The sequence below is a fragment of the Gracilinanus agilis genome, chromosome 6, assembly GCF_016433145.1.
Source record: "Gracilinanus agilis isolate LMUSP501 chromosome 6, AgileGrace, whole genome shotgun sequence".
In the NCBI taxonomy this organism is placed as follows: domain Eukaryota; kingdom Metazoa; phylum Chordata; class Mammalia; order Didelphimorphia; family Didelphidae; genus Gracilinanus; species Gracilinanus agilis.
Genome location: NC_058135.1, coordinates 76,884,006 through 76,907,537, shown reverse-complemented (window position 1 = coordinate 76,907,537; position 23,532 = coordinate 76,884,006). Strand labels below are relative to the sequence as shown.

Sequence of the window (23,532 nt, the reverse complement as noted above, 5' to 3'; positions counted from 1 at the left end):
ATAAACAAATCAGTCTCTGCCCTCAGGAAAATCAAGTGGATGATTCTTGTCAGAATTTATGAAATTGATTGCTATGTGCAAGGTAATGTGCTTTTCTGGATATTTGAAAAATAAAATTCTCTACTTAGAAAAGCTTTGGTTTACTGAAGCTTCCTTATCTTGAGGCCCCATTTCCATTCATCTACTATGTCATGAGTGCATTTTCAAAAGAAGGGTGAAATTGATTCAGCTCCTTTTGTATGTAATGTTGAGAATGGGGTAAAGAAATGCTAGAAATGGAGATGCCCAACACAAATGCTTTCATTTTCTAGTTAACTGACTTTTAGTTAAATCAGTAAAATTGGTGGTGCTTGGACTTAGGTCAGAAGTTCTTAACCCAGGTCACAAGACTTATTAAAATATTTTAATAGCTTTTTCCCTGTCGAGATGGTTTCTTTTGCAAGCCTATACATTTTATTATACATTGAAAGCCATTATATTGAGCAAGGATTCATAGACTTCACCAAACTTCCAGAGGTATCTATAACCCAAAACAAGATTAATAACTCCTGTTTTACTTTATCTTCTGCAAGAGATACTGATTCTTAAGTTATAATTCTATTTGTGGTAAACCCCTTGCTATGCTTACATAAACACCACACAGTATTCTCCTAGTAGTCTCTTCCTCCCTCCTTCTTCCATTTTGTCTCTCCCCCACATCATCTGATTAGACATTTCAAATTTGATATTCTGGAGCTATCTCAAACTCATCATACCCAAAACTTAACACCAAATATATCTAACTTCCAAATTTCCTTAGTTCTGTTGAAGGAATTTCTAATCTCCTCAGCTCATCCTTATATAGTCCTCTGTTCACTGTTCTTTGACTCACGTATCTAATACGTAACCTGATCTCACTGTTTCTACCTTTACCGCTTCTCTCACATCCATTCCCTGCTCACATAACCACCACCTTCTTTCAGACCCTAGTCAACTCTTGCTTATTTTATATTGCTTCCTAATTGGTTTTCCAACCTCAAATTTCACCCCATCCTTGAAGATTTACTCCACTGCTGCCAGTCATTTTCCTTAATTGCTAATCTGCTCCTATCACTCTCCTATTCCTCTATGATAAAACAAAATCTCCTCTATTTAACTCTTTTAAAACTTTTCCCAGTCTGGTACCCAACCTATCATTCTGGCCTCATTAGGTATCATTCTTCCTCCTACACACTATCATCTCACCAAATTTAGCCTTCTCTCTATTCCTCTCTCGACCTCGCATTTTCATTCCTTTGCACTCACCTAGAATGTCCTTCCTTATCTCTGTCTTATAGAATCCTGTGCTTCTTCTGGACTCAGCTCGAGTACTGCTTTCTACATCAAGTCTTTCCTGATCTTTGAAACTGCTCCATTTACAATTACTTTTTATTTTATTTCTTTGTATTTATTCTCTTTGTTCTTATTTTCTATTTAATTTCATATGTCCTTGTTTTCCTCCCATTAGAAAGCAAGCTTCCTGCCAGTAGGGATTATTTCTTTCTGTCCTGGCAATAAGCATGTATCCTGGTATATAGTAGATGCTAATAAATCTCTGTTGATTGAGTCATTGATTCATAAAACAATAAAAGACCCAGAGGAAGACCATAATAACGTTACTGAATCTTCTAGGAAGGAGTTATGAAAGAATATGTAAAGAAATCACACCTGATAAGAAATCATGTGTTTGAATCTACTAACATGGAGGAAATGAAACGATTGAGTTGAAATCTTTTTAACACAGAACAATGAAACCATAATTTTACACTGAGAAAAATCTCATCATGTTTTCCAATTTGGAATCATAATGTTTAGATTTTCTTCAATTTAAAATGCTTGTTTTCACTGTCTACTCTGAATTGGTCTCATTTTTAAAAAACCTAATAATGTTCCATATTACATTGACTATTCTAGAGATAAATTGATCATGATAGTTTGTGGAATTTTGAGGTATAATTGAATAATCCCCTAGAAAAATCAATTCACTCCAGTAGTCTGGGAGTTGTAAAAATGCAAACACATAGCTTTAGAGTCACTGATGTATGTAATAGGTTTAAGTATACACTTTTCAAAATAATATAATAAATAGATGGAATAGATATAAGTACACGCTGTGTTCTGAAATAGTGGCTGACATCTTGAAAAGCCAAAGCTTAAACAGTTTTCTCTTTTAGAAAATATCCTTCCCTTCTCCTTACCCCCAGTTTAGTAAGGGAAATCTTCAGGGTGAGGGCAACATCTCAGCCAAGTTGCTTCTCAAAGCTAGGACGACTTCTTCTTTAAAGCAGATACTCTCCCAAACCAAAGAGCTATCAAATTACCTACTACAAAAAAAAATGTAGCAATTACTTCATGGGAATAAGTATAAATTAACACTTTAGGATAGTGCAGATAATAAAAAAGTTAAAGAAAGATATCTTACTTTTTAAAAAAAATTAAGTTTTAAAACCCAGATAGAGAAATTAAAAGCTATTAGTTCCACTTACCATGGTTTTCTACTCTTATCGTGATATGTACTTTAATGTACTTTTGCCCCATATGTTAAATGTTACCAGAATATTATAATATGGTTATAAATCAAGGAGTTAAAATAATTTTATTGGGAGAAAATTTCTTAATGGAAAAATCAATAAAGTAGTTCTCTTTTCTAGTGTTATAATTAATGCAGAAGCTATTTAAATACTTCCTTCTATTCTCTCCATCACTGATGTATCAGTTTGTTTTACAAAATCAACAACTTGTTAAAGTTATTGCCCATCTTTATGATTATGAATAGCATTTTTGTATTAAAAATTAAAAAAGAAAACAAATTTAGAAGTCTGGCGGTAATTGATCATTTCCTGGTACAGAATGTAGACAATCACAGAAAATGACCTTCTTTGTCTAGGTCATTCATTTGTTATTCTGAGTTATTGTTAACATCACATCACAAATATTAGGAAAATTAAATTCATAGACAAATATTTCTTATTAGATGAATTTTTATTTGGTATTTGAAACACTAAAATGTTGACATATACTGAAAATTAAGATTTATATGAAACACATTTCAAAATATTCTCTGTAAATTGTGTTTCTGAGCTAGCTTTTGCTTTTTCACAGTTGATGATGATCTGTTACATGTCAATGTGGAATAATTATTTAAATTATGAAACAGTATGTGACATTTCAGCTGAGAATTTGTTCTATGTTTTGCTTACTTTTACAATGTCATTCATTTTACAAAGTTCATTCATATATTCATTCAGAATAGAGTGTATAAAGCACTTTGGCAGGTATGGTTGAAGTCAAAACAATAAATAACAAATAGCTCATTAAGAGCTTATAGTCTTGTAGGAGAGAGAAGACATAGGTATTGATGCAAAACAGAATTTGAGATAGATCCATAATGATGATATGCATTTAAATGATATATAAGTTGAGTGAAAGAAAAGTAATAGGCCTTTTTAAGCAATTATTATGTTGTGTCCAGAATTCAGCAACATAATATAATGTATTAAGTAACAAATAGGCATCCCTCTCTTAGGTTTCAAACATCCTAAACCTCCTCATATTTAATCTATTTTCTAGAATTGCATCAAACTTTTGAAACATGCTTTTTAAAATAATAGTTTTTTTCATACCTTTACCTTCCCTCTTGGAGTCAATACTGTGTATTGGCTCCAAGGCAGAAGAGTGGAAAGTGTTAGGGAATAAGGATTAAGTGACTGGTCCAGGGTCATGTAGCTAAGAAATGCCTGAGGTCATATTTGAACTCAGTACCTTCCATCTTTAGGCCTGACCCTCAATCCACTGAGCTACCATAAAATGGCAATTTGTTAAATGGTATCTTAGGGTTTTAAAAGATCATCGATGATTCTAAAATTCCTAACATGCTCCAAGATGAAACTTTGCCAAAACTTGGATTCCACATGGAGAATTGAACTTCACTTCCATGCCATGAAGATGTATCAATATAACATTTTATTAGAGGTCTTGCCCAACCCTATAGTAAAAATATTATAATTATTATCATGATTATTAACAAATGTAAGTGTTTTTTAGTGTTACAAATAGAAAATACACAAATGACATGCTTTCTTTATTAGCATGAAAACCCTATTTTGATGCCTGGTTTCAAGTACATTGAAAAAACAATGTTGATCTCTTTCATGGTTTCTCTTTCCTGTTAAGATCTTATGGGCTAAAAGCATCTGGAGAAAACTAGTGGTATTTCATTAGCAATGGGAAATGTAATTTTAAAATAATTGGTTTTTTTGATCAAATAAATATATTCCTTTTAGGCTGAAGCCTTTAAAGAGGCTATTAAGATGATGTGCTAAAGTTTTCCATATTTTGTCCCCCAAAATGCCCAAGTAAGAATTAACAGATAATTACGGGGCTATGAAAGATTCTTCCATGGTTTAAAGATTCCTAAGCAGTAGCACCATCAGAGAATAATTAGAAAAAAATCATGGAGAGACATTATAAAAGAACAGAAGCAAATTTAACTTTTCAACTCATATTTTTGCCACCTAATAAAATGCCAAACACTCTCATTGAGTATCTGAGACCCTGAGAAATGACACATGTTAAAACATTCTTAATCTGGTTCCCCTTTCCTCAAATTTGTAAAGACCTATTAAATGAAGTTTTTACTTTTAAAAGTATAACTTAAAAATACTTTCTCTTTTTTCTATATTTATTTTTTTTCAGATTTTTTTGAATTTATGAGCAAAATGATGTTTTTGTTGGCCAGAATTACCATATTTTGGGGGATAATTAGTTTTTTACAAGCACAATAAGCTTGTACAATGATGTAAATATACAGGAGTTAAAATTTTCTTTTAAGTTTAATTATATAATTAATTAATGATGAAATTTTGAATGTGTACTTTTTGTAGTCTATGAATATTGCAGTAATGGCTTGGGAAAAAATCTGAAAATTTCAGGATGTAGAGATGAACTATTAGCAAATTTTTATTACGTTAAGGGATAAAATATGTATTTTATTGTCCATATTCTTAATTTTTATACTACTTCAGCTGTGAGGCAGAGGTAGTCTACATAAATGGAATCTTACTTTGATTATTAAAAAGTGATTTGAGGGGGCAGCTGGGTAGCTCAATGGATTGAGAGCCAAGCCTAGAGACAGGAGGGGAGGTCCTAGGTTCAAATCCGGCCTCAGACACTTCCCAGCTGTGTGACCCTGGGCAAGTCACTTGACCCCCATTGCCTACCCTTACCACTCTTCCACCTCTAAGTCAATACACAGAAGTTAAGGGTTTAAAATTTAAAAAAATTAAAAAAAAGTAATTTGAGTTTAAATATTTTAATATTTTAGTCTTTATTATGGAAATTCTAACTAGCTGTATGATGGCATAAAGGCGATATTTTAAAATTTAATTAATTTAATTAATTTATAATTTTTTCCATGGTTACATGATTCATGTACTTTCCCTCCCCTTCTCCTACCTCCCCCCCATCATCAATGAGCAATTCCACTGGGTTTTATATGTATCATTGATCAACACCTAATTCCATATTATTAATATTTGCAATAGAATGATCTTTTGGAATCTACATTCCCAATCATATCCCCATCAAACCATGTGGTTTATCATATATTTTTCTTCTGGGTTCCTACTCACACATTTCTTTCTCTGAATGTGGATAGAGTTCTTTCTCAGAAGTCCCTCAGAATTGTCCTGGATCCTTACATTGCTGCTAGTAGAGAAGTCCATTACCTTAGATTGTGCTACAGTGTGTCAGTCTCTGTATACAATGTTGTCCTGGTTCTGCTCCTTTCACTCTACATCAATTCCTGGAGGTCATTCCAGTTCACATGGAATTCCTCCAGTTTATTATTCCTTTAAGCACAATAATATTCCATCACCAATAGATACCATAATTTATTCAACCATTCTCCAATCGATGGATACCCCCTCATTTTCCAATTTTTTGCCACCACAAAGAGTGGGCCTATAGATATTTTTGTACATGTCTTTTTCCTCATGATCTCTTTGGGGTACAAACCTAGCAGTGGTATGACTGGATCAAAAGATAGGCAGTCTTTAAAATCCTTTGGACATAATTCCAAATTGTCTTCCAGAATGGTTGGATCAATTCACAACTCCACCAACAATGCATTAGTGTCCCAATTTTGCCACATCCCCTCCAACATTCATTACTTTCCTTTGTTATCATATCTGCCCACATGTTAGGTGTGAGGTGGTACCTCTATAAGAGATATTTTTAACATACTTCCCTGTATTTTTGCAAGGACTATGGAACACTTGACTTAAAGCTTAATTTCAGTGTATCTAAAATAACAAAATATAGAAACTGTGCTAAATTGGGAGAGATTAGGAGAGAAGTAACTGTTTTCAATGAATCTAAGTCACATGGCCTGGATAAACTACATATTTGGATGCTGAAAGAAATCATTAATCTGGTTGTTGATATATGTCAATAAATTTTGAAAAAAGATACTGCAGGATTTGAGAAGGGAAAAAAACCCATTTCCAAATTTTTTAAATGGAAGAGAATGGATTCTGAAAAGGACAGAGAAATGAAATACTTGTCTTTGAGTCCTGGGAAATTTCTCAGGCATGTTATAAAAGAATGATTAACAAACATCATGAAAATGGTGATTAAAAATAGCTAGCCAAGGTTCTCCAAAAATAGGTCATGCCAGAAATGAACCTCATTTCTTTCTTCACAGGGAGCCTAAACTGTTAGGCAAGAGAGTGAGATAGATATTCTTTACCTAGGTTTCCACACTTCATCTGGTAGTCTGCCATGGTTTTTTTTTTTTGTGGAAAAGATGGACAAAAATTGACTAGATAATTTTAAACTGACTGAATGGCTGACCCCTGAGAATATTCATTATTAACTAGTTAAGTTTGAAAGAGGTCTCTGGTTCAAGGTCCCATGGATCTGTTTGTCCCTATACTGTATAACTTTTTTTTATCATATGACTTTACACAGATGACATGCCTTATCACAGTTTAAGATGAAACAGTACTTAGAAGTACAGTTAACACTTGATGAAAGAGTCAGGGTTCAAAAATCTCTAATTTGGGTCAGATCTAATAATATGAAATTTAATGCAGATAAACATAAAATCTTAATTTGATCCAAAAAACTCAGCATCACAAGTTTAAAATGGGGAAGATATGAAAGGAAAGCAGAATTTATGCATCAGCCATGTACTAGGCATTGTGCCAAGTGCTTTTTAAATATGCCATTTTTAGTCTCATAATAACCCTGGGAGTTAGGAACTATTATTAAATGCATTTTACAATTGAGGAAACTGAGGGAAACAATTTACAGGATTTGCCCAGTGTCACATAACTAGTGAGTGTCTGAGGTTGGATTTAAACTTACATCTTCCTGACTAGCCATTTACCTGCACTCTATCTTCTGCACCTCTTAGCTTAACTGTATGGACAGATAATTTGCCCAAAAGAATCTGTTGCTTTTAGGGGACTGCAAACTCTTTACAAGTCAACAGCATGGAGAATCAACTGAGATGAATGTTTTGATTCCTAGTTGCCTTAAGAAAGGCATCCTGAAGATGTTTTAATATTAGGAAAACCATCCACATAATTGACCATATCAACAACCAGACCAAGAGAAATTACATGATTATTTCAAGAGATGCAGAAAAAGCCTTTGACAAAATACAATACTCATTCCTATTGAAAATGCCAGAAAATATAGGAATAGAAGGGCCTTTCCTAAAAATAATAAACAGCATATAGTTTAAACTGTCAGCAGGCATCATCTACAATGGGGATAAATTAGAAGCCTTCCCAATAAGATCAGGAGTGAAGTAAGGATGCCCATCATCACCTCTATTATTTAACATTATACTAGAAACACTAGCAGTAGCCATTAGAGAAGAAAAATAAATTGAAGGAATTAAAACAGGCAATGAGGAGATTAAACTATCACTCTTTGCAGATGATAAGATGGTATACTTAAAGAATTTTAGAAAATCAACTAAAAGACTACTGGAAATAATCAACAACTTTAGCAGAGTTGCAAAATACAAAATAAATGTACATAAATCATGAGCATTTCTATATATTTCCAACACAACTCAGAAGCAAGAGTTAGAAAGAGAAATTCCATTCAAAATCACCCTAGACAATATAAAATATTTAGGAATCTATTTGCCAAGACAAAGGAATTATATGAACACAACTACAAAACACTTTCCACACAATTAAAATTAGATCTAAACAATTGGAAAAGCATTAATTGCTTATGGGTAGGACAAGCTAACATAATAAAAATAACAATCCTACCCAAATTAATTTACTTATTTAGTGCCATACCTATCAAAATACCAAGAAACTTTTTTACTGAACTAGAAAAAATTATAACAAAGTTCATTTGGAAGAACAAATATCAAGAATTTCAAGGGAAATAATGAAAAAATTGTGAAGGATGGTGGCCTAGTAGTATCAGATCAGTGGTCATCAAAACAATATGGTACTGGCTAAGAGACAGAAGGGAGGATCAATGGCATAGACTTGGAGTAAATGACCTCAGCAAGATAGTATGCAATAAACCCAAAGATCCCAGCTTTTGGGACAAAAAACCATTATTTGACAAAAACTGGTGGGGAAATTGTAAAACAGAATCGGAGAGATTAGGTTTAGATCAACATCGCACGCCCTACACCATGGTGAATGCCAAATATAAAAAAGGAAACTATAAGTAAATTAGGTGAACAAAGAACAGCATACCTGTCAGATCTATGGGAAAGGAAAGACTTTAAGACCAAGCAAGAGATAGAGAATATTACAAAATGTAAAATGAATAATTTTGATTGCACTAAATTAAAAAGGTTTTGTGCAAACAAAACCAATGCAACCAATAAGGGAAGCAACAAATTGGGAAAAAATCTTTATAACAAAAACCTCTGACAAAGGTCTAATTACTCAAATTTGTAAGGAACCAAATCAATTGTACAAAACATCAACCCATTCCCCAATTGATAAATGGGCAAGGGACATGAATAGGCAATTTTCAGGTAAAGAAATCAAAACTATCAACAAGCACATGAAAAAGTGTTCTGAATCTCTTATAATTAGACAAACACAAATCAAAACAACTCCGAGGTACCACCTCATACCTAGCTATTGGCTAATATGACAGCAAAGGAAAGTAATAAATGCTGGAGGGGATGTGGCAAAATTGGGACATTAATGCATTGCTGGTGGAGTTGTGAACTGATCCAACCATTCTGGATGGCAATTTGGAACTATGCCCAAATGACTTTAAAAGTCATAAGACTGCTGGGTTTATACCTCAAGGAGATAATAAGGAAAAAGACTTGTCCAAAAATATTTATAGCTGCTCTCTTTGTGGTGGCAAAAAATTGGAAATGAGGATATGCCCTTTGATTGGGGAATGGCTTAACAAATTTTGGTATTTCTTGGTGATGGAATACTATTGCGCTAAAAGGAAGAAAACTTGAAGAATTCCATGTGAACTGGAATAACTTCCAGGAAGTGATGCAGAGTGAAAGGAGCAGAATCATGAGAACATTGTATATAGACATGGATACACTGTGGCATAATTGAATGTAATGGACTTCTCTACTAGTGATGCAATGATCTAGGACAATTCTGGGGGACTTTTGAGAAAGAGCACTATTCACATCCAGAGAAAGAACTGTGGGAGTAGAAACACAGAAGAAAAATAATTGCTTGATCATATGGTTCGATGGGGATATGATTGGGGATGTAGACTCTAAATGATCACTCTATTGAAAATATTAATAATATGGAAATAATTCTTGATCAACGACACATGAAAAACCTAGTGGAATAGCTTCTTGGCTATGGGATGGGGGTGGGAGGAGGGAAGGGAAAGAACATGAATCATGTAACCATGGGGAAATCAATTAATTAAATAAATAAACTTAATTTTTTTAAAAAAAGCATCTTGTCCAGACTTAGGAAGTTAGGAATCTTCCTGCCCTCTACCTTTATAAGCCTGTGTATGGAATGTTGTATTTAGTTGTAGGTACCACATTTTAATGAGGACACTGACAAATTGGAAAGAGCCAGACAACTAGGATTGTGAATGGCCTGTACTCTATATGAAGTTCATTTGGAAGAATTAGGGATGGTAGAGAAGAAGAGGGAGGAAGAGAATGTGAGGGAGAGGGAAGAATGGGAGAAAGGGATGAAAGGGAGGAGGAGAAGGAAGAGGCAGAGGAGACTCATTAAGAGGGGCAGGATAATTACATTCAAATATTTGAAAGGCTGGCATGAAACAGAAGGTTTAAACTTACTGTTCTTGGCCCAATAAGGCAGAATTAAGGGCAGTAGTTAGAAGAAACAGAGAGGTAAATATCAATTGGATATAAGGAGACATTTTCTAATAGAGTTATTGAAATCTGGAATATGTTACTAAGGGGGGCAATGACTTCTACTCAGTGAAAGACTTCATTCAAAAGCTTTTTCAGGGATGTGGTAGAGGATGGGAAATTTTTTGTTCAGTAATTTATTAAATCTGATGGTTTCTAAGATCCCTGCAGACTCTGAAATATAATTCTGTAATAATGAGAATGACTATTTCAGCTATTCATGTTTATCCTCAAAATATTGTGTAATTTATGGTGCAGCAAGGTTTATTGGAATGAACTCTGAACAAGGAACCTAGAGCTTGGGTTCTAGTTCCAATCTTTCTACTAAGGAGTTATGCGGTTTTGAGCAATTCACCTTTCTCTTCTGGGTTTCAATTTCTTCATCCATAAAGGGATAACAGACTTATAACATCCCCTTCCAGCTATCATACTCCATGAGTACCAAGTTAATGCTTTTGAGAGAGTCTTTGTATCTCTCATATTTTATGTGAGAAAATCTTTCAGGGAGAGTGAATATTAACTGGAAAAATCTTATGTGTCTAGACAAAATTGGATTATTGGTGTTATAGAGTATGAATTGGGAGAGAATCAACATTTCTATTTCAAAACGGAAACTTCCTGTGACATCTCTTATAAATGATGATTATAAACTCTTGTATTGTTTTTAAAGTGCTCTAAGAATCTAGTTATTGAAGTTTGAAGAAGGAAATAAGACTCTATTAAGCACTTACCAATTGTCAAGCACTGTGCCAAGTACTGTACAGATATGCTCTCTCTGATCTTTACAACAATCTTGGGAGATAGATGCTGTTATGATCCCAATTTTGCAATTGATGAAACTGAGACAAATAGAACTTAAATGGCTTGTCCAGGATCCCATAGCCTAGTAGGTGTTGAAGACAGCATTTAAAGTCAGGTTTTGGGGCAGCTGGGTAGCCCAGTAGATTGAGAGCTAGGCCTAGAGATGGGAGATCCTAGGTTTAAATCTGGTCTCAGACACTTCCCAGCTGTGTGACCCTGGGCAAGTCACTTCACCCCCATTGCCTATCCTTACCACTCTTCTGCCTTGGAGCCAATATACCATATTGATTCCAAGATGGAAGGTAAGGGTTTTAAAAAAAAAAGGATGACTCTCAGAGAAAAAAAAAATTCACAATAAATAAATAAATAAGTCAGTCAAGTTTTCCTGAGCTTTGGTCAAGTGTTAAATCCATGATTCTACCTGGAAACTTATATTATGCCTTTCCCTATAGTAAAATGCTTACACTGCACATTTTCATCTTTTAGATTTAGTTACAATTAAGTATTTGTATCATTATTTGACAATGACAATTTTGACTCTCAATTTTGTTTCATTTTTAAAAATTCTTTAAATGGCATTTTTAAAATTGTACTATTTTTTTTAACTTTACTTAATTCTCTGGAATAATGGATGACCATAGTGTTGAGCATAGTTCTTCAGCTTTTAAAGTTGTTTGTCTTTACAGTGTCGTTAATGTATTTTTGTTCTGTTCCCCTCATTTCATTCATCATTTTAAACAATAGAATTGTTCATTTTCTCATATTGATATTGTGCTACTAATAGTTTTTCTGGTTTGCTTACTTTCCTCTGCATCAGTTGATACAACTTTTTTTATCATCAATTTCCTCATTTCTTGCAGCATAATAATATTTGATCAAATTCATACCCAATAACTTATTTTTGTTTGTTGTGTTGTTTAGTTGTTTTGGTTGTGCCCGACTTCATGATTCCATTTGTTTTTTGTTTTTGTTTTTGGCAAAGATATAGCAGTGACTTACAATTTCCTTCTCTAGATCAATTTACATATGAGGAGTTGAGGCAAATAACTACTCCTAAGTTGATGAGTATCCCTGTAGTTTCTTTCTTTCTTTCTGCTACCATAAAGAAGAGCTGCTATAAATATTTTTATATGTATAGGACATTTTCCTCCTTTGATTTCTTTTGGATATAGCCTAGTAGTGGTATAGTAGGGTCAAAGCATATATATACACTGTTTAACAGCTTTTTTGTATATAATTCCAAATATCTTTCCATATGAATGGTATGCATTCATAAGTCCACCAACAGATTCATCAATGTGAAAGTTATCCAATGGCCATTCCAACATAATTTTCTCTTTTTATCATCTTTGCTAATATGAGGAGTAGTATGAGGTGGAATATCTAAATTTGCATTAATTTGTACTTCTTTAATTAGTAATTATTTGAATGCTAAAAAATATAACATACCCTTTGGTTTTGTACCAATGGTGCATCATAGCAGTTTATACTTAAAAACTTCCATTGCTTTTGGAACTAAGGTCAAAGAACTCTAAAATTTGCATATCCTTTTGATCCATTGATACCATAACTAGATCTGTATTTCAAAGAGATCCAAAAAAAAGGTGAAAGGACCTATTGGTACAAAAACATTTATTGTAGTTCTTTTTGTGGTATCAAAGAATTGTAAATTAAGGGATTATCCATCAATTGGGAAATGGCTGAACAATTTGTGGTAAATAATAGTTATGGAGTACTATTATGCAATAAAAAATGACAAGCAGGATGATTCCAGAAAAATCTGGAAAGACTCACATGAACTAATGCAAAGTGAAGTGAGTAGAACCAGAAAAACATTGCTCACCATGACAGCAATATATTTTGATGAACAACTGTAAATGACCTAGTTATTCTCAGCAACATGGTGATGCAAGACAATCCCATAGTCTCATGATGAAAAATGCCAGCTGTTTCCAGAGAAAGAACTGGTGAAATCTAAATGTAGATTAAACATACTATCATTCACTTTCTTCTTTTTTAAAATTTAAGATCTCTTCCATAAAATGACTAACATGGCAAACGTTTTACATGATTACACCTTCTTTAAAAGCCATATCAGATTGATTGCTGTCTTGGAGGTGGGTGGGTAGGGAAGAATGGTCAGAAGAAGGGAGCAAATTTAGAACTCAAATTTAAAAAAAAATTGCATTGCTAAAGGATGCCAAAATCAGTACCCAGCAGAGTAACTCCTACACAGAAGTCTGGATATAGCTGTTATAAGGAACTAGAAGAACTTCTCAGTCTATATCTTGTCCCAGTGGCCCAGAACCATGAAGGACACTTTTAAGATATGATTCAAATCCACAACTGTTGGCTAAAGAGTTATTGCTAATCCTCTTCATGGGAAAAGAATCACTAGAACTCAAGGAATACACGGGTACTGATGCATATGTTTGCTGTTGGCACATTGCACATTGCTAAAAAGGATAAAATATAGAAGCAGTTGCTCTGCAATCACATAGAACTGTACAAAACATTTCTGCTGCTGTGCAGTTTACATTGTATTTTCTTTTCAAGATTCTATTTCTTTTGAAAATCTGCCTTCCTTTCCCCCTACTGTATTAGTATAGGATCTGAAGCAGTGGGTTAGCTCATATCAAATTCCCATTTTATAAATAAGTACCTGAACCTAGAGAAGGTACGAGACTTCCCTACTTTTCTGTAAAGATTATCTTCTGCTTTTCTTAGGTAAGAGTAGACACAACTTGTTCATTTTCTCATGTGCACTAGAGACTGTTGAATTGGCTCCCACCCTTAGGCTATAATATGCCTTTGTCAATGTAAATTCCTCTATTGCCTTTCTTCTCTATCCTGCTGTGTGCTAAGAAAGATACTGTGTTTTTCTAATGCTCTGAGACTGAAAAATGTACAGGACTTTGTCGAAAGGAATTTAGGAAGAAATCTTTCTTTCTTAGCTTGAGATATAGTGCTCAGGGTTGTAAAAGGGACAATTTTAATGATACCCATCTGTTACAGATTCAAATAGGTGGGAACCAGCCATTGGATTTTTTTTTTGTGGAATCAGACAGAAAACTGGGGATTGAAATAATGAGATCAATTCAGGACCCTTTAACAAGCAGGGTCAAAGCAGATTTTTGATTTTGTGGAATTTAGGGAGAGGAATAGCATGTGCGGCCATTAGAATCTGCTTAAAATAGAGAATGGTTTTACATTAATCCAAGATTCTTTACACAAGAAATATTAATAGATGCTACTGACTCATTTCCTCAACAGGGCACTTCTACCCATTAAATCTTCTTTTGAGGAAAGCTGCGACTTATTATGAAAGGTTACTTATACCCCTTTTCCTTGAAAAAAAAAACCTTCTCACTCTGTGGCTTCATCAGAGGCAAGCCTAGTGGTATATTTTAATACTTCTCTCTCTATGAGCCCTCGAATCCTCTTTCATCTCTGTTTTGATAGAAGGCAATCAGACTGTCCACTGCTTCCCTGAGTCTCTTTTGACAGCAGTCTTAATTACAGATTGGACCCATTGTAGGTCAGGCTGTGTTAGTGTTTAATGTGTAAGTGTGTAAAATAGCTCTGAATTCTTAGACAGCCTTCCAATGGCCTGCTTGGTAAATGTTTAACAAGGTAGGGAAGGTGGGGGATGTATATACAGTACACTGTTAAGTTTAATTTGCATCATTAACATTTCCTCCAGCACTTTCTTAAGCCTAGATAATCAAAACAATAAATCAAGCTCAGAGCTGTGGCTTTTTGCTGAATTCTGAGTATAAATTTTCACCCTGAAAAATTAACATCAACTCATTAGGCTGTTAGAATTGGCTGTGCTGCATCTACCCGGTCACTTCTGCTTCCTTCCTTCCCTGCTCCAGAGAAAAATCTACCTGATTTTTGTGCAAATCCTGAAGGTAGAATTGACCTGGTTGAGGATTGGTCGGTAAGAACCACAAACATTCCTTAACCCACGATAACCATCTAAGCTCCAGTCTCCATTAACCCCTTCCTTGACCAGAGGCTTACCACTTGACCCTTTGTCTTTCACTTTCCATCTCTTACTCAAAGAGAGATAAACAAATTCACATTGCCATTTCTACTATGAAGGCTTTATCTATCTATTGTGCTATGATTCAACCAAGAATCCTTGTTCATGCCAAAGCTCCCTTCCTTGGTCACCATTTCCTGTTCCTTCTCCCTGGAGATTATTTAGTGTATTTTAAAATTCCATTTTCTTGGTGCACGTTGCTCCCCCTTCAATAAAATATTAGCTCCTTCAGAGAAGGGGCAATTTAATTTTTGGCTTTGACAAAGGCAAAAGTCAGAGCCTAGCAAACTCCCTAGCACATAGTAGGTGATAAATAAATGCTTGTTGACTTGAAGTTAATTACCAATGCATATGCCCTTACTCATTCATGTGGGAATTTATGCACATGCACACACACACAATGAGATCTATAGGATGTAATCACAACTGTCTTGTGGATCTATGTCATTGTATAACTTAATAGGTAGACTGCCTTCAAATGAGGTCCTTTTGAATATCAACAATTAAACTCCATTAAGAGAGAGACTTAAATTCTATTTTATCCAGAATTCTGCTCTAAAATGTACGACCATATTGCATAGTGGAACTATTTAAGAGCCGACCTTTGAATTAGGAAGATCCAGATTCAAATGTGATATCCAGAACTTACTGTGTAAACATGGGCAAGTCTATTAACCTCAGGACGTCATTCCTTACCAACAAAATGAAGTAAATAATGTTTTTCATATTATCTACCCCCAAGATGAATGTGAAACTTAATTGAGATACTATCTGCAAAGTGCTTTGTACATACTTAAAATATGAATATTAACCATTATAAAAGACTGTTATCTCTTCATTTTTTCCTTATGTAGCTATTCACTGTCATTGCCATTAGTATAAGTTCTTAACCCATCCATAGGATCCTTGTTGTATGGACACAAAGAGGCAGGGGTTTCCATCCCAAAATACTTTTACCTTAACATTCCAGGGACAGGCAAGACACTCTGGTTTGCACTTACATTAGACATTGGATTGGAACAGTTAAATTACTTTGGAGAGACACCTACCTCCCACCACTTTCATCCTCCATTCAGGTAAAGATTCATTCAAAGCAGATACCTTAAGTATGCATGCCATAGGGCTGCACCCTCCATTCTCCTATGTCTAGGGGTTCCTGCAAGCCATAGGGATTCAGAATTCTAATCTCAGTTAAATAAGATGTCTGAAGTGAAGTGTGGTTTTATTGGTCCATCACACAGAACTCTATATCTTAGGAAAATAGGGAATAGATGTAAAATCTAGTGTGTCATTCAGTTTTTTTGTCTATCTTCCCCATAAATCTTGTCCTCTGTTCATCCTTGGACAAAAGTATGTGTGTGTGTGTGTGTGTGTGTGTGTGTGTGTGTGTGTGTGAGAGAGAGAGAGAGAGAGAGAGAGAGAGAGAGAGAGAGAGAGAGAGAGAAAGAGAGAGAGAGAGAGCAATCTGCATATCTGCATGTGAGAGAAATGGTATTTTCTAGGTGTTCTGTTTTTCTTCATATCTCCAGTGCCTAGTATGATTTCTATTATATAATAACCACTTAAGAGATGCTTGTGACTTGATTGAGCTGTACTGGAGTGCTCTTCTGGTTATCGAGGAAGGCAAACGAGTAGATTCAAATTTCACTTTAAATTGTGCAGTAAAAATTGAGAGAGAGCAGAATCTCCTTGGACATTTGGAATTAGCTGAGATAAGCTACCAAATGTTATGTAGTAGGCAGTTTCCTATTAGTCACATTTCACCGCCACTGCAGCATTGCAGATACATTTTGTGTGGGTTGCTTTGGGTACCACTTAAAGGATGGAGGGAGAGTTCAGTATTGCTCTGAGAGGAGATGTGAGATCACCTCCAGATTGCATTGCCTAAGAAGTGGGGGGAGATATTTATAAGGATTAAATGTAGTAATGTACCCACTTTCAACCATGTAGTAGTGAACAGTATATCAGATTTTGAAAATCTGTAGCACACGTACTTATTGGGAAATTGATTAGGTATAGTCCAGTAAACTCTAAAAGCTTATGAACCACCCCACTCACTTGCAAATAATATTAGAAGCATGCAAGTCATCTCCTAGTCTAGGTTATGAAGTAAATGATCTTCATTTCCATCATTACATTTTCTCAGAAAACATAGTAGTCCTGAACTTTATGCCAAAAACATTCTGAGATAAAAAGGATACAACATAATGGGTATATGCTTACTTAGAAGGGGGTAAACCTGGATTTCACCTTCTGATTGTAGTTCTCCTTGTTATGTGACAGTCTCCTAATTACTCCAGTTTTTGCTAAAAAATCATTGAAAGATAATCATGTGATATTTATTTTCAAAACATATCAAAATCACAATATGAGAGTTTTTGTAGCTCTAGAGAAGCCATTTAACTTCTCTGTGTCTCAGTTTTCACATCTGAAAAGTAGAACACTCTTAGATGTCTAGTATCCTTTCCAGCCCTAAGAAGATTATGTTATTTGATCATGACCAGTCAGGTGGTCAATAAGCATTTAGTATTATATGTCTCCAATCTACCAGGAACTGTGCTAAATACACAAAGTACTGTAAGAATCCTCCTTAAGAAAATGCCCTCAGCTTATTTTCATAGGAAGCCCATCAGCAAATGCACCAATAATTAGGACATCAGGGAAGTTGGGAAATATGGACTAAAAATATTCAACTTTTAATCATTTTTTTAATCCAGGTGATTAAAAAAATTTTAAGCCCTTACCTTCTGTCTTGGAATCAATACTATGTAGTGGTTCCAAGGCAAAAAGAGTGATAAGGGCTAGGCAATGGGGGTTAAGTGACTTGCCCAGGGTCACACAGCTGGGAAGTGTCTGAGCTAAGATTTGAACCTAGCACCTCCTGTCTCTGGGCCTGGCTCTCAATCCACTGAGGCATCCAGATGCTCCCCCAGGTGATTTTAGATTGATGCTTATCCTAACTCATTTCAATTCAGCTCCTCTGTCTCTCCCCATAATTTGGCTGGCCATCAATATTTGCTTTGGCATCATCTGAATAGTTCACCTTATTGACTTCTGCTGTTTTCTCATAAGAGACAATTAAACCTTTGCTACTCAAAGTTCTGTCAGAGATACATAGGAAAGTCAAACAAGAAAGGACTTTTAAACATTAATTCATTTTCTTTTCACCACTTGATTGTTACTAGAGCTATAATTTTTTTAAGGCTTAGTACACAAAGGGATAGCCTGGGTTTCAGGGTTATAAAAACTCACTTTCTAATTCAAGCATGTGCTGAAGATTGGGAATAAATCGGCACTAATTATTTTTACGTAGTAACTTCGGATTCTTATATTCATGGAATAGTAGAAAATGCTTGTCATTAATTTAAACCAAATGTAGCTGCTCTCCAGAAAAACCGTGATCTTTTATTGCCCCCTTTTATTGCTTATAATACCTTAAGAGCTTAAATCTCCACTTAAAGGTGTTTGCAATCTTAGCTTCTTTGATTGGGACTTGTTTGGCTCTATCAGATGCTGGTTTTCTCCTTGCTGTAACTCACCTCAAGATTTTGCTTTTCTCCACAGTCTGACAGCAATGCCAGCTTCCTCAGAGCAGCCAGAGCTGGCAATCTTGACAAAGTCGTGGAATATCTGAAGGGAGGAATAGACATCAATACATGCAATCAGGTAAGAGATTTAAATTTCAATGTAAAGATTTAAAAATCCTTGAAGATTTTTAATGGTAGAGAGAAAAAAAATTTAAAAACCCTGCTTATTCTAAAATGGAATAACATTCCTGTTTGGGACTGACTCTCAGAGCCCTGCAGTCTTTTCTGTGATTATTGGTCAGAGGGACTAAGAGCTTAAAAAGTAATGAAACTGGGGGCAGCTGGGTAGCTCAGTGGATTGAGAGCCAGGCCTAGAGACGGGAGGTCCTAGGTTCAAATCCGGCCTCAGCCACTTCCCAGCTGTGTGACCCTGGGCAAGTCACTTGACCCCCACTGCCTATCCTTACCACTCTTCCACCTATAAGTCAATACACAGAAGTTAAGGGTTTAAAATTTAAAAAAAAAATTAAAAAAAAAAAGTAATGAAACCTAGTTTTCCATTGACAGAATCTTCAAATATAGGGAATTCACTACCACTAATAGGGAGAAGACTTTTATCTTGACCGTAGTCAACAGATCAACAAAGTAGCCAGTGTCTTAAAAGCTAAGTAACATCGATGTTTGAAAGATGGTTTGGTTTTTGCTCATCAAAAGTATTGGCAGAGAATTATGCTACTGAGTCAACCCTTTAAAAAAATTAAAGTATTTGTGTGCCAGACCCTTGGCTTCTCATTCCCAGTCCTCTGGGCTGCCTTTTACTCTTGTGCTGGTTATTAGACTATAGACTGAGGAAAAAAAAGAAGATGAAATTCAAATCACTTTTTTCTCCTTTGTTAGTAACTTTGCCAAAAGGGCTTAGTTGAAGAGGCTTGAACTTGACTTAATGAAGAGCTAGAACACTTAAATCAGACGCCAAGCATTTAAAATGATTTCTTGGCCTTTCCTTATTTCCTTATAAAGGAGACTGTAGCCTTAGAATCAAGTGTGTAAAGCTTTAAGGATTGTGGCTTTCTACTCTTTTAAACCAAATAATTTAATGGCTTAAAGAAAAAAAAAACACGTTGAATCTCAGCTTTCTGTATAGTAAGCTAAATCTCTATTTTTGTGAACAGATAGTTGGCTGAAGAAATGAATAATCCTGGCTAATTTTAAGCACACAGGAGGTTTCCACTTATGGATTCAACTCCATCTGTAGTTTCACTTATTCTATCTCTGAGCACATCTTGAACTCAGTTGTATTATCATATTTCTGGCTTTGGGCCATTTGAACTTTCGTAATCTTTCAGAATTAATGAAACTAAGTTGAAAAAGAAAGAAGCTACCCAGGAATTGGCTTCTCAGCAGGATAACACAATCACATACTTGCAGTGTTGGAAGGGACCCCAGAGATCATTTAGTTTAACTTGTTCCTAACAAATGGTTATCCAGCTTCTACTTGAAGACCTCCAGTGGGGGAACCCCACTATTTTTCAAAGTAGTCTATGCTTTTGAGCAATCAAAATTGTTAGAAAGTGTCCCCTTACACGCTGAAATTTCCATCTATTATTTCTATTTCTATGCCCTGGTGCCAAGCAGAAGGAATATATATATATATATAATAACATATGATATATACATGAATACTCATCTACATGACAGTATAGCACCCCCCCACTAAGTCTTTAGTTCTTCAAACTAGGATCCCCACTTGTTTTTTGTGATTCTTGTAAAGTGTGACTTTTGAGGCTCCTCACTGTTTTTGTTACTCCTCTATGATGCTCTCTAGAAATTGGACTGAAGTCTAGTTTGTCCATTCCCTTTATAAAATGTGGGGCTCAGAAATTAACACGAAGCTCTCACTGTGATCTGCTAAGGAATGGGACAGTTGATTTCGTGTCCATCTTCATTGTTGCTGTTATGCTTCTGATAGGACAAGCTAAGATCATATTTGCTTTCTTAGCTGAACTTTTGTGTTTTAAGCTTGTATTTCCTTGAGACCTCCAGTTCTTTTTCATAGAAACAGATTCCCAGCCACATCTCCTATGCTTACACAGATAACTTTTTGAACCTAAGTGTAGAATTTTAATTTATCATGTTTTTATTTAAGCACAATTGAAATCTGTTGTCCTGACTTGTTCCAACCATTTTAGGTCTTTATGTTGTCTTCCAGTATATAGTCTGCCTTTGCAGCTTCATGTCATTTGCAAATTTTATAATCCAGCCCTTTGTCTTGTAATTGGATTCAGTGATCAGCAGAAGAGGCAGGGTCTCTGAGAAAGTGTGCTAGAACTCTTTCTCCAAACTGAATTTGTTCAATATACTAGTGAATTTGTTAGCTCTCGGATATGGCTCCTCTCTCTAGTGGTACGGATTGCAGTCTATTCATGCGTTCTAATTCTCTTGTAATTCTTGTCTGTGCTATCTCAAGTCTTCCATAGGCGATTCCTTTCAACATACTAGTATCTTGCTTCTAGATCTGTTAACATAACATGTTTGGCATCATGATTCTCGGGCTTTGTTGTCTAGCCTTCTTGCTTCCTGACCAACAAGGCATGATCTGGTTGTTCTTGAATCCACCTGACTGTTCTATCAGCCAGTTTAGGTCTCTCCATCTCATCCATAAGAGTATTATGAGATTTTTTTTTGAAACAAACACTTTTGCTTAAATCTAGGTATATAATAAGTTAATGATCCATCGTGATAGTAGCCTTGTCTTTTCTGTCTCTTCTCATAAATACACCATCTTACAAAAAGACACCCGGGGAGTCTGAATAATAATAGTTTATATCTTGACAAATAGAGAAGTATTCTTTCATTTCTCCAGGATGCTGACTCACTCTCAGATTCTTTGAATTTATGAAACACTCATATTTTGGAGGTTATGTTATTTGAAGTGTCAGGAATCAAGCTGTCTTGTAATGCAGTCAACTTTACAATGTGACTGGATCTAAACTGTACCTACCACACTCCTTGCTGTTTTTAAACTTTATATTGACTGATGTGGCACAAAAACCAAACCTCAGGCTCCTAAGGAGAATATAAAAACATGTAGCCTGGAAATAGTATTGGAGCTGATCATTCACTCTTATGAAATTTTACAGAATCTTCCTTGTATATTTTGAGTATGTGCGGGGATAGCCCATTTTTTCCTTTGCACAATTTAATAATGTAGATTTAATCTACATAGATAGATTAGACGGTAAACTTTTTGATATCTAAACTTCTCCCCACATTGAAGGTTGAAAGTTAAAAACATGCTCAAGTGGATGCACTTATCTTGTATTACCTTTTATTTTCTCACCGAAAGTGAGCTCCTTGAGGGAAGGTATTGGCTTTGCCTTTTTTCATCTGCTCAGTGTTTAGCACAGTGCCTGCAACATAATAAATGGTCCATCAATGTTTGTTGACTTTGGAGTTGAAAAATAAAACATTTCATAATTGAAACATCAATCATACCACTCTCTTCATTAATAAAGTAAATGTCTTACTCTTTTTGGATATAAATTAATGAACTTCCTAAATCTAGTTTACATCTTAGGAAAATCAAAGGACAGATAAATATTTCTCTGTACAAAATATCAACTATCAGAGCTATTGTGTGGCACAGGGGGAAAACTGCTGTGCTATGAGTTCAGAAGGCCTGGATTTTGTATTTCAATTCCAGTTCACCCACTGGCTTAATCATTCCGCCTTCATTGTAAAATTAATTAACTCAATCAGTAAACATTTATTAAGCATCCATTTTGAGTCAGATGCTGAGGATATGAAAACAAAAGGTAATAGCCTCTATCTTCATGGAACTTCTAATGGGGAGGAGTCATAGTATAGGCATATATAGGTATAGACTAAACACATACAAAATAACTTTAAGGAGAAAGGAAATAGAAACTGGGTGTACCAGGAAGGGACTGTAAAAGATATGGTGACACCAGGGATGTTACAATAAAATCTAAATGGTTGTGGGTACACACACACTGGGTTGTAGGAGAGACAGGACCAGGATAAGGAGACCAGAGGTCACAGCTAAGCTGCTCCTAACTGACAAAAATGGCTGTTGGCCAACTGTCTCCAGCTTACCACTAGGCCAGAGTCTTTGAAACCAACAGGCAAGGTCAAGGTTTTAACAGTTTTAATTATGTTTAACTAAAATAAAGGTGGGATAGGGAATTCTATACTTAAAACCTAAAGGGTAAATCACAAGGGCAAGGGGAGGACTTCTCTACTCTAATCTTAGTGACCTAAGCAGGCAAGGCCCAAAGGAGCAGTGGAGGAGTCACAGGGAGGGCTGCTTCAAACCTGGTTCCAGCCAGGTTTGACAAGGACAGCTAATGGGTCTGAGGGTAGCTTTGGGATTCTTATGGTAATCCACAGATGATCACAGGATGCCAAAAGCCAAGGTGGTCCAAGGTACCCAAGTAGAGAGAGTGTGCTTGAGATGCTGTCCACCAGATCCCAAACTTCTCCTCCACTTGGTGCTGCTCTGCAGGTCTTGTCCTCGTGCTGAAAAGCCTCCACCACTCAGGATCCCAGGGAATCAGGATGCAAGGTGTCCTTAACTCTGAGATCTCCCAGGGCTAGCAACAGTTTATGCCAACCACTAATGGAGTCTCTCTCAGGGCACAAGCAACTTCCTGCTCCTTCATTCCATCTTGGAATGCTCCAATCCTTCCTGCTAGGTCCATCCTTAATACTTAATTAATTACTAACTAATCTTCCTCACAACAGGGCAC

General features: G+C 35.5%; 1 protein-coding gene across 2 annotated transcripts in view; it reads left to right on the top strand.

The window, feature by feature from the left end:
• Positions 1–23,532, top strand: part of ANK2 (ankyrin 2) — a 308,584-nt gene that overhangs the window by 4,974 nt on the left and 280,078 nt on the right. For both annotated transcript variants that reach the window (XM_044681396.1, XM_044681395.1), the window contains exon 2: positions 18,801–18,902. In XM_044681396.1, coding sequence (XP_044537331.1) covers positions 18,801–18,902 — 102 coding nt within the window. The remainder of the gene's footprint in view (positions 1–18,800; positions 18,903–23,532) is intronic.